The sequence below is a fragment of the Synchiropus splendidus genome, chromosome 1, assembly GCF_027744825.2.
Source record: "Synchiropus splendidus isolate RoL2022-P1 chromosome 1, RoL_Sspl_1.0, whole genome shotgun sequence".
NCBI lineage: Eukaryota > Metazoa > Chordata > Actinopteri > Syngnathiformes > Callionymidae > Synchiropus > Synchiropus splendidus.
In genome coordinates, this window is record NC_071334.1 from 57,928,119 (window position 1) to 57,940,713 (window position 12,595).

Sequence of the window (12,595 nt, forward strand, 5' to 3'; positions counted from 1 at the left end):
GTTTCATGTTGCCCAGTCGAGGTCGCTTTTCAACAGAGTCCGGAAAAGGTTGCCTCGTTGTCAACGTTGACCTCTCCTGCGTTACTATTCACGTGACGAGTAGACGTTATACGCCATGATTTATTAAAGAAGTAGAACAAACAAAAGTTCAGATGACATACAAAACTATTCTTAAGACAGTTTGGTGGTATGTATCGATTTAGAAATAGAAATCCTAAATTAATAAGGTACATAATTTCAGTTCGTGTGAATATTACTACATTTGTAATAGGAAAAAAAGATACTAGATTCATTTCACATATTAGAGCTGTCATCAACAAAACTAGTACAGATGAAACAGACTCTGTGCAAACGCTTAGTTTAGATTTTTATTTCATATAGTCACAAATGTTCTTGCACACGTCAGACAAAACACATGGGGTAATATTTACAGTGAATTTCATGTACATTTTATTTCTTCACATGTAGACACCCAAACCATGTACAGTATTTACACAGTCAACTCAGTCTCACTGCTGCCCAAATAGCGGGGCAGAAGTCAATCTGGCGATAATGTGAGCGTGCACATTAATGACCAAATTCAGAGCTGGTGGAGTTTTCCTAAGCATGGATAATACTGTATGTTCAGCCTAGGTAGATGACTTTTGAAGGCTTTTGTTGAAACTACATGAGATCAAAGTGCAAGAATTACATTAGGTTTGTGAGAAAAATAACTGGGAAGGTGGCATAAAAAAAAAATCACAGGAAGAAAGGGTGACTATTTCCATATTCTCTCTGTGATCGTGATACATGTCAGGTGGGTATTTTCAGTGCAGAGTGAAACCATTCCCCAGAACGAACATTTCTAGCTCTGCTGCTGGTAAGGCTCAAAGAAAAGTAACATCAACAAGATGTCTGCATCATAATGTGGTCGCAATAAGATATGTTTTCGTCAACCTCTTCTCCAGCTTCATTACAATTTCAACCACGAAAAGCATACCATTCCCTTATTTTGTTATAATACAAATGACATCATTCACATATACATTTTACGGTCATAAAGCATATATCTATGTACACTCATGTGCCCCCTCAAACCTTCTCTAAAGCTTTCTTCACCTAGTCACCTGATGCTTCAAGTGTTGAGTTCATTCACCGCAAAGCAGTTGCTGTCAAGGAAACAACCTCTTATCTGCAACATGTTTATGAGTCATGAGACACAAAATAGGATTCACTTTGCACCCACACTGTTTTTGGACAAACAAGGCCATGTTTCTTCTGCCAGTGGGACAATACTGTAAATGAAATGCAGTGTATCAATGATAAAAGTATACTATAGTACTATAGTCTAACTATTAAAATACCAACATATAAAAGTTTTTTTCTTTGTATAAACTGTGTCCTGTTTTTATATTTGTTATCTAGCTGGAATTCTCTGAGAGCGGAACTTGTCAACGTCTCAGTCTATTGTTCAATTTAATGGACAATACAAAACACATATTATACAAAATATACTTTAAAATCCAACAGAAATTAATATTTTGTCTGCTAGCTGTGTGCCAAATTCAGCAACGATTACTTTCTTTAAAAAGTAACAAGGAAATGCTCAGACTGAAAACAGCTGAAGTAAAAAGTTGAAGTTTTGAGGTTACTCTCAGGCTTTCAGCAGCACCTTAGTAAAGTGACTTGGAAAAAAGAAAAAACATTAAAGATGTCAACGTTGGTGGAGTGTGAATACAACACACTGATATGAGGTAGCGTGACAAATTAACAGTGAGTATATGTGAGGTTATTATAATCTATTATGTTATTAAAAGGGAGTTCATTGACCCTTGATTAATGAAAACTAAACCAGTGAGATCGAATGTCAAGTTTCAAACTTTGCTCCTTGCTCTTCACATTCAAATATTTCAGTTAACCATAGCTGCTAAGAGTGAGCATCTTAAGCCTACCAGTAACAAAAACGTATAGTGTTAAGTGTTAAAATCAACACAGATGTTTAGGCTGCAGGAAACACCTTGCAGACTGTTTTTACAAAATGAAAGGAAGGCAGCAAAATGCCTTTTTTAAACCATAAACTTCAATGATGAATTGATTTGGGTTGCTTCTTTTGGCCCCGCGTATGTCACGTTTCTTATTCAGTGATGACAACTCAATCCCACGTCTTTGCTTCTCCACATTGAGTGGTCAACAAAAATGTAAAGATGGTCGCCGGGCCTCGAGTCCCGCCTTCTGGCAACGAAACAACGCAGATGCAGCCGTCACAATCTTTGACAATCACATTACACATAACCCCGGCCATGTGCCAGAGAACCTGTGACCCAAAAATCACAATGACAGTCCCAACCTTAACTTCTTCATCAAACGATGCTGTCCTGCAGCAGCGGCTCAAAGTCCTCATCGCTGGCTGCGGGTGGCGTTTCTTCGTCGCTGCCAGGCAGAGGCGTGTTGATGTGGACGCCGGCTAATGATGATAGAGACTCTTTGCTCTCGGGGTGGGGCTTGTCAGTGAGGGACAGCGGTAAATCTGAGGTGGTCGGCTTCTCCGGGATGAAGAGAGCGACGAGGAATGCGATGACCACGGTGCACGCTCCTAACAGGAAGGGCGGGCCAGGGATGAGAGCATGCTGAGGGGAGACAGAGTTATTCGATTCATAATTTTTAATACATTCTTTTTTACCTATCATCATACAATCTCCATCATTTTCAACTCTAAATCCGATTTATATTTAACATTCAGTATTCAATGCATCAATAAGCATATTGATAACACAGAATCACTGAACTTTGGCAGCTGACTGTTATAAAAATCCCCACATTCTTTTCAAGCCCTTCATTGTGCACCAACGATCTGACTGTTCCTGGGTGTGTGGGTTTGTAATTTGTTTGTGCTCACTGACCACTGTCCTCAGGCTTTCATTATGCCGTGCAGCGTTTGTGAATAGAATTTGTGTTACTACTAACCTCGGTGGGGCCGTTAACAGGCAGCGGGTCGATGTTGAACTCCCCCTGGATGGGGTCCATTGTGTTAAGCTCCACGTTAAAGAGGAAAAAGATAAATCCATAGAGAGCAGGTCCGAGGCCGTTACACAAACCTCTGATACCCGTTATCATTCCCTGCACTACACCTGCAGACGAAAAAAAACACTCACATCAGAACCCAGTAGTGCTGAGTTTAAACCCAAGCGCAGCGGCCGACTGATCAGTCACCTTGTTTGTCAGGGTCAGCTGACTGAGACACCAGAGCTGAGACTGCAGGGAAGGTGATGGAGGACATGGCAGCGACAGCTCCAGCTGCCCACATCATCCTATTGAAACACAAGAAAAACAGTGTTTTAATTCTAAACTTGGTGCTAATATGAATAGAAGGAACAAATGAATGAACATAACTAAAGGCTTTACACTAAGGCTGGCAGTAGATGAAATTAATTTAGATTAATTAATCGCAGACTAAAATTATCGACGAAAAAACAGATCAACAAATGTATTATCATCAATAAATCACTCGAACATGTATTAGCATCTCATTAACCTATAGTTAACCATTAGATGGGACTTGTCGGTGTCTTGTTGCACTCGACTACATTTTAACCAGAATTGGTCACCAAAAGTTCACAACACCATAACTACTGATAACTGACCGCAAATAAGCAAGTAATTTGTTTATTAATAGTTTACAGTGTTCACCAATCTAAAGTGATACCAAATTTTCTTTTGCAGCAACAGTTTTCAGTGCACCAATTCTACATGATGTAATAATAATGTATAATCCACTAAATGAGTTTGGCATGTTTCCATGGAAAATATGTCTTTTTTTTTATCAAAGGGAAGGAAAGTGTTTTCAAAGGGATCTTGGGCTCCTTGAATATCTCAAACATAGAAATCTAGACTACTGTGGACTGATGTTAAGAGGTCCTCTTGCCCTTCGCAGCTTGATGCTTGTTACATGCAACTATATATACAAGACGGACATTGGATGTTAAGTGAACGAACGATTGTTATTTAGTGTTTTTTTTTTTTTTTTTAATTGTAATTCTGTATTTTCTTTATCTTCTTTATTTTCTTTTTTTTCTTCTTATCCACTTTTTTTGTAAATAGGTTATATAAATAATAGTTTTTTTTTTGTCACACAGCTGAGATCTTCAATGTGTATGTGCATTTATATGATTATTATTGTGGCTGATATAAATGAATAAAAATATAGAAAAAAAAAAGTTTGCCATCACTGAAGCACTTTTACCCTGTTTTTAAAGCTTATGTGTACTAATTCAATGCAAATATTAAAATGTTAATTATAAATCATAGCAGTTTGGAAACCAACTCTACATGAGCCTTCCAAGAGGACGATACAAAATATATTTTTTGGTACAGATTGCGTTAAGATATGTTTCACATTTCCACATGACATGAAAGGAAACCATGATTACTGATAAAATCTGACACGGTTTTCAATCAATAACCCTTGAATTTGCATCTTATTTAACATCATTACAAAACTGCCAACTCTGCCTCCCAGCAGTTATGCAATTCCAACTCACCCACATGCACACACACACACACAGACAGACACCCAGGTCTCACCATGGCTCGGAGCCGAAGCCGTACCAAGCCAGCTGAAGGATTTGGAAACCCAAGCCCAAGAGCACTGTGTTCTTATTGCCGAGAGTTCTCATCAGGAGAGTGAGGAAAAGAGTCTGGGGAACAAAGGACAGAAGTGAGAAAGGAAAAACAAAATCTTAAATTAACACATACAGTAAGAGGGCTTTAAATAGACACACTGATATGATAATGAAGGTTTGCTTGCTTCACAACCCAGAGAGCACCACAACTACTGTGAATGTATTCTACAGACCATTTTTACCTGTCACCGGTCCACACAAAAACACAGTCAGATTTTAAAATGTGAAAAAAATATCAAAATAGAGCAGAATTATTTAATTTCCTTGTCATGCGTGTGAATTCTTTTTTAATAGCCTCAACATCATGTCATATTTATTAGGCTACTTAATTTTAAAGCCCTTTTAATCCTCATTAGATCAACTCATGAAATAAGCCTATGCATTATTAACTGAGGATAGTGAAGTGCATGTGTGTGCGGGAGATGTCACTGCGAGCTTCTATGATGGCTTCTGAGCATCTAAAGTGGATGTTACCTGACATCTAGACATGCTAAGTTTATTTAGAATGCTCAACTCACAATGACTTCATGTTACCTGGGCAATGATGGAGAGGATTCCCACCACCCCGATGAACACAGCGATGGTCGTAGAGGAGAAGTTGATAACCTGAGTGTGAACGTAAGCAAGATTATTACTCTATAATGAAACCCACTAGAAATGCAGGGACACACACACACACACCTGTCTTAGATACAAGAAGAAGCTTGAATACTGGCCAGCCTCAGGCAGATAGGAAAGGAACACAGTGATGCAGATGAGCAGGACGGTGGAGTCTTGGCCCACCTTCCTCAGAGACTGAACACAGAGACAATAAAAAAAAGTTTCTGCATAACTTGTTATTTCCTACACAAAAGTGCTGCACTGAATTATGCAATTTAGAGATGAATTTCCTTCTTTAATTAAGGCCATAATTAGATTTTGGTCCATTAATGGATGAAAAAACTCCATCAGTGATTTTAAGGAGAATCAAAACCTTTTTTTGGCATTACAAACGTACCGTTATGAAGCATTGCATTTCATCTGAAAGGTCATTCAACTCACAGTGAAGGGATCAGCTTGTTCCCAGGATATCGGAGCCCCCCACGTGTTCAGCCTCATCTTATCAGGTAGAGACTCGGGGACGGCCAGAAGGATAAAGAAGATGTCTGCCAGAGCGATCAGCGTGGCCACCAGGACCACCAGGTTGTCTCCGTACCAGGCTGACAGGTACGCCCCGATGGCCGGGCTTGTCACCAAACTGGCTGCAAATGTAGCCGACACCTGTGCAGGAGACAGCAAAGACAATGAAGAACAGTTGCCGTGTACAGCTACTGTCCTCATAAGGAGGTTTCCTGCTCATTGTGAATGCGTCCCGATAAACTGCAATCCCAAAACACCATCATCTGTCTGTCAGCATGAGGTCAGTGTAACACTGATATTATTGTCTCCAGGAATCTGCAGCGTTTAATGACGTCCTTTGAGGTGACACTTTGTTTCAAGATTGCTGTGCACACAGACTGCTTTGGAATAAATAAGTACAAGCTAGGACTGGCACTTTAAAAGATTAATCTTTGAATAATTAATTCTAAAAAATAATAATCTATGCAAATGACACAGAGATCACACAGAAACCATCATTGCCAGGTGCACTTCCACCAGGTACACAATGAGAACTTAATAAATGATAATGATGTTAATTCACACATCAAGTTAATATCATTTTTTAAACCAGGTCCTAGCTAGTACAAACATGAAAAAATAGTGCATTACTTAGAGAGGAAAAAGGATTATTTCTGGTTGCATAGTTCATTCACACCAGCCAGACTTCCGTGAGCAATGGACTTCAATCATTATGTTTCTTATGTTTCTTAAGGGATTTTGCCGTTAAAAAAGTCCCGAAAAACGTTATACAATTCTTTAGGTGTTTCCACTTCATTTAAATACTTGTGATCACGTGAGAATTCATCTCTGAAAAGAGATAATTTTTCCGATGCCGAGGCGACTCTCACTTAAGCTGTGGCATTGGTGATGGTTGATCTTTATTTAACCACAGATGAAACTCACCAAACCGTAGGCTGTGCTCCGCTCCCTCTCATTGGTCACGTCAGCCACATAAGCAAAAATGACTGAGAAGGTGACAGAGAATGCTCCTGACATGGAGATCATGGCAAAGTACCACCTGGGGGTCAGAGAACAAACACACACGGGTCTCAAACACTTGTGGTCTAAACAAGTTAACTACAGTGGTGTTTAAATGCATATACTTTGTGCAGAAGTCCTGAGCAGGTCCTTTTACTCAATGCTTCAGGTGAGTTCAGCGTGAACAAGTGAATTTCACATATGGAATCAATTATAACACTTTACTTTGAGTGCTTGTTCATTTGTTCTCACTGTCATCCATAAAATTCCCATGATTAAAAACATTCTTCTGCTGCATCACAGCGACTCAAAACCATGGAATGTTCCGTCAAATGCTTTGTCCAAGTATAGTGTTAAAGCAGCCCTAAACAGTGTGATTCCTGAAACACTGGCTGTGTGGAGTGAGGAAACCTGGTCTCTTACCAGGGGCTGAGCCGCATCAGTGGGATTGGAGCACAGGTGAAGAACACAGTGACCAACAGGAAAGGTCGTCTTCCCCATACGTCTGACAGAGCACCTATCAGAGGAGCCGACATGAATGACAGCAGCCCCTGGGGAGAAGAAGAGAGTGACTGATCATCAACAGCCCGCCAAGTTTGACGATGACTAGAACGTTTTTTATTGTTGTAGTAATAGTAAAAAGTAATAGGAGATACAATTTAAAGGAAATGACACATGCTGTTGGTCAATAAAGTTATGGTTGAAGATCTTTTGTACCTGGGTGAGTTAGTCTGCACCCAAATTTGCTCTGATATTTGTGTGACTTGCACCTGGTAGTCAATTAATAAGGACTCATGCTTCAGACAGATCATCTAGTCATGACAAAGAAGGCCTACGTCTCGGTCCACACCCAACACCATTAACACTAGAGACACCCTGGTTGTGGAACAAAGCCACAGCACTTACTGAGGCATAACACTAGGCCAGAAATGACATTTTATTCTATAGGCTAGTGAAACATAGATTTAAGAACATAAGAAAGATACAAAAGATAATTTCACCTTTCTTCTGAACATTTAACACAAAAAGACGCAGATGTTTTGACATTCTTACCTTCACGCCTTGAATAAGTCCATTCATCAGGAACGTGTGCTGAGGGAATGTTTCATGCAACACCTGAAACGAAATACAAGACAAACAGTATACGTGATTCAATACAAAAAGATAATTGTACTTATGTTCTACAATGGATGCATACTTCTGATTTTACAATATTAACAAACTAAAGGGTGACAAATCTAAATGAGTGTTGTTGCTTTAATTAGCTTCAGAGCTAACGTGTCTGAATTTTACCCTTATTATTGTTGTGAACTGCCTTTTAATCCAGTTTTTCCTCTCAAATAAAACTTAGGCATGCGACAGTTTGTCTCACAAATTGGCTGGTCTTGATTTTATATTGTGATCTTTACCTGCAACCTGCATTGAACAACAACAATTCAATAACATAACTGTACTTACAGGTTGACTTTACACTTGATATTGAAGATGGTTCAAATTTTGCAACATAGTGCACCTAATGCATGACCAGTGTCTGTCTCACGCGAGTTCATAAGGATGGCATTCAAGCATGAACATCAGTTTACATAAATCTGAATAATCAGGCTTTGATGAAATTTCCTTTCAAGTCGAATGGGAAACATGACATTTGGAGGACCGAGCATGACACGGATGCAGCCTCCGCAGGGCATTGATGCATCTCAATACTGACACAACTGACACGACCAATCCCAGACACGGGCGCACATCTGTCGCCGCAGAGAAGCTGATGGTTTTCGGGCACCACCCCACCCATGCCAGCGCTCACGTGTCCCCCCTCAGCGGCCCATACTCACGGTCAGCATAGGCGTTGTGAGCAGACCCCAGGCGAAGAACTCAAGGAAGATGACGACCACGGCATGATAGACACTAGGCCGGCCGATGCCTGGCTGGAGCTAAGAGACAAAAACACACCAATGAAGACGCGCAGCAATGCATGATAATGTCTATGAACAATGAGAATATGAGCCCCAAATGATCTTTTAAATCAAAACTGTATTTCAGCAGAAACGGGGTTAGTGAGAACAAGTATAAGCCTGATTCCAGTGGGGAATACAATCTTTGCCAAATTCCTCACCACAAAGGTGTTAAGTGACACAATCCTCAGCTCTTGACATGGTAGCACCTCCAGCTAATAAGATGCGCACAGATATACAGCGAAGTACCAGAAAGGGCTGCAAGGCCTCACAAGCAGATCCTTGCTGCCTCATACTTCACGCCCTCAATTGCACTGCAACTATTCAGGATCAGGATGTCACTTTGAAGGAGTCAAAATATTACTTGTCTCATAGAGTATAAATCTACAGAGTTGATAAAAAAGGGCACCAATTTTGATACCGATAAATGAATCAGTCCATCTGAGACACAGCTGTATTCGTATATCACGTGCTGTACCAATATAAAAAGTCATCATCGACTGATCTTTTTTTTTTCTATGTCAGTGTAAACCATAGTATGTAAAATGTCCTGCATGAGGTCAAAACTTGAAACCGCCTATGAAAAAAATGACTTGCAAGGCTTATTTTGATAGTCATTGACTACCTTGATGACTTGTCCACTGAGGATGTCTGATTGTAGTCTCATAAAAAGATACTAAAATATTAGTTTAAAATGCATGTGAATTGCCAGAAACACCTGCATATTGTTAACTCTTGTTTTGAAACTTCACACATTTGAATTTTATGCCAAAACGGGAGGTGTGTGTCCTTTGATGTGTCCATGGTGAAACAATCCCATGCTTTTTGGGGTTTTTTTTTTAAATGGTCATGTAGCCCCAGTCGGGTTGACTAATTTAATAGTCGACTATATTGACCAGTCTACTATTATTTATGTTTTGCAGGTAAATAAATCTTGTGAAAGGTCCAGCCCAGTGATATTCCACTTCTCGAGCTGCCATGCTTAAACATGCAGAAGGAATAATAAATGCTGAATTGTTACCTCATCGCACAAGAAGAGCACAGAGTGCGAAAAACTGACATGTCTGTATTTTGATATGAGGCAAACCTCAGACACATGTTTAATAGACATCATAAACAAATGGTTTTCATTGGGTTTTTTTTCTAAATTGTTTTACGCTCAGAACAAGAAGCAGATGTGGATTAATCTGAAGATATCATAAAGGCTTCCTCTGAGTCCTGTAGCACGAGAAAGACCTTTGAACTTGAACAAAACAATCAGACAGCCAAATACAAATTATTACATAAACCTCCAGCAGCATCAGTTTCATGGGAGTCGGGTCATCTAGCTCATGAAACTGAAGGTTTGCTGGAATTGTAGGCTCTAACACATGATTTCACAGTGTTCTTTCCAGCTCTCATAACACAACTGCATCATAGCAGGGAGCGATTATAAGCCTTCAGCAATTCTATTGATTCTCCCTCTTTTCCACACTTAAATGCGTCGACAGTAAACATTCCTCTTTGGTTAATCCACCTCAGACAAATCAATCCTCCATTTCCTCACCTACATCAACGCGTTTCAATTAAATGATCGATATCAGGATGAGTAATGACACCGCTGCTCTTGTTTTATTCATGCGTTTCTTCTGCCACATGAATCATGATGACCTTTTCCAGTGGCGATCACTCAGACTGGTGTTCTTCGGACGGGTCAAAAGAGAGAGGGATTGTTCCCGTGCAGGCTGATAAAATGGAGACTGGTGTTGACTGTATCAGCCAGCCTGTTATGTAAGAGATAATGGCTCCATCCTGGGCACATCATCACCATCACAGCTCTGAGCGGACTGACTCAACCTGCACACTCCACTCTTCTCTCATCCCATTCATTCTCTCCGGTCTCCTTCCTTCAGCACTGATATCAGCATAAACACCAAAATGCATTTACACCGGGCCGCGTCACCACAACTCACTATAGTGGTTCCTTATCGATGTCTGGTTTTCGATAGATTTTGCAGTATTTATATGGAGTGATTCATATGTAAATTAGACTTAAACAAGCGTCACATCTCCAGAATGACAAACGTATAAGATAATAAGGATTTATCCATAGAGGTTTGAGAGTAAAATGGCGGTCCGAGAACGCACCGTGACTCCGTCCTTCATGATGATCTTCTTGACCAGCACCACTCGGCCTGTGGTCGGCGGTGGCTCCGCCGACATCTCGTCACACCTGCCGCGGGTCGCAAAGCATCCTTGCCGCGTCGAGATGCGCGGTTCTTCGGCTGCTTCCAGGATGAATCCGTTTCGTTAGCCTAGCTGAGGCTACACCGAGCTGACGGCGGATAATGGTCAAGATTTCGGAGGGAATAAATCCACAGCGAGTCCCGGCGGGTCCAGTCCGCACAGCGCCGACGGTACCGTGAAGTTGGGCATAGACTGTAGAAGCGCACTTCCTGTATCCTCCCTTTCAAATTAAGAGTATCCTGCGCAAACTTGACTCGGCACGTTAATTAATAAACACAAAAACAGATGTGTCATGGGCATGTACAAGGTTTAACGTTGGGATAGTTCATAATCACATATATGAGATGAAATTTGTCCGAATGTGACTCAAAAAAAGCCCACGTTAAACCCTCACAACTCAACATGGGCAGAGATTAAATCATTCTCACTTCATTTTGTCTCTCAATTCAATTATTTCCACGGCTTGAGTCAAGTTCTCACAGCAGAAGAAACCTAGTTGCCTGAGACAGAAAAAAATGAGTAAGCAGGGGGACTTTTATTTTTGGCTGCTTCCGAGTTCACCCACGCAGATTCATGCTGTGACACAGTGGGAGACGGTGCATCATCGATTTTTAAGAAAGACCATCGTCATCATTTTTATTTTGAGATGAACCAAATCACCACGGTTTTATTGAAACGACCCGCCTACCCCGACGTTGACCCACAAACCACGAACCTCTCGTTAACACCAAAGACTGAAAGATCGACATGATAAGTGCAAAAGGCCGCGCGCGGCGCTCTTCAGTGCGTAGTCAAGCCACATTCCAGCACCTAGTTACAGGGCGGAAGCTCGCGGATTATAGCTAAAAACGAACAATTCAGAAACAGGTTTTGAGCCTAAACCTCCTCTTAAAACACACAACTACTTCTAAAATTCATCAATGAGCATTTCTGATATAATTACACAATAATCTAGGTCAATAAATTACAATTAGATCTTAGTAAAATGAGGTGTTATATTTTGAAAAGAAAACTAACATCCGCTTGAGTCGATCAACTGGCCGGTGGGCAGAAAGTCGCTCACGTGTCTGTAGCTGTGGTGGCTGCGTGTGTTTGTGTGTGTATGTGTGACCGTGTGTATGCGCGTTAGGATGAATAAAACATGATTTTAGAAAAGGATGAGACGACTACAAACGTGACCGAGCGGCGGCTTTATCGAAAGCCGATTACATCATGGATGCTTATAAACACAGCATATAATTACAATATGTACACCATACACCAACTGAACCGACATAAAACATATATATACATGTGTTCTATGCCAGGTTAGTCGGTGTGATCATTTATGCTTGACATACTTTTTGGCCCATTTTTGAATAATGAACTTTGACTAATGATATTGTATTAAATTATAAATAAAACTCATTCCTTTTTCAAATGTCTTGTCTCTTTTTCCACTGTATGTCAGCTTTACGTCTCCCATACATATCAAAATTCGTTTTTAAATGTTACGTGAAAATTATTTTGTTGTTAATGCTCATTTTAATACTACTTTTTGTCCGTCAAAAAAAAAAAAAAAAAAAAAAAAAACTCAAAGTGCCTTTACGTCATACCTACGTTTTCCAGATAGTGCTGCTTGAAATGTTTTATAAATTATTA

At 40.3% G+C, this 12,595-nt stretch overlaps 1 protein-coding gene across 1 annotated transcript; it reads right to left on the reverse strand.

The window, feature by feature from the left end:
• Positions 1-354: 354 nt before the first annotated feature.
• mfsd14ba (major facilitator superfamily domain containing 14Ba) lies at positions 355-11,137 on the reverse strand. The gene is made up of 12 exons (XM_053852166.1): positions 10,856-11,137; positions 8,609-8,707; positions 7,830-7,892; positions 7,200-7,327; positions 6,702-6,816; positions 5,700-5,918; positions 5,340-5,453; positions 5,193-5,264; positions 4,561-4,673; positions 3,190-3,287; positions 2,944-3,107; positions 355-2,606 (listed from the first exon to the last, which is right to left on the reverse strand). The coding sequence occupies exons 1-12, from the start codon at positions 10,928-10,930 to the stop codon at positions 2,340-2,342; spliced, it is 1,527 nt and encodes a 508-aa protein (XP_053708141.1). The 5' UTR covers positions 10,931-11,137; the 3' UTR covers positions 355-2,339.
• Positions 11,138-12,595: the final 1,458 nt, after the last annotated feature.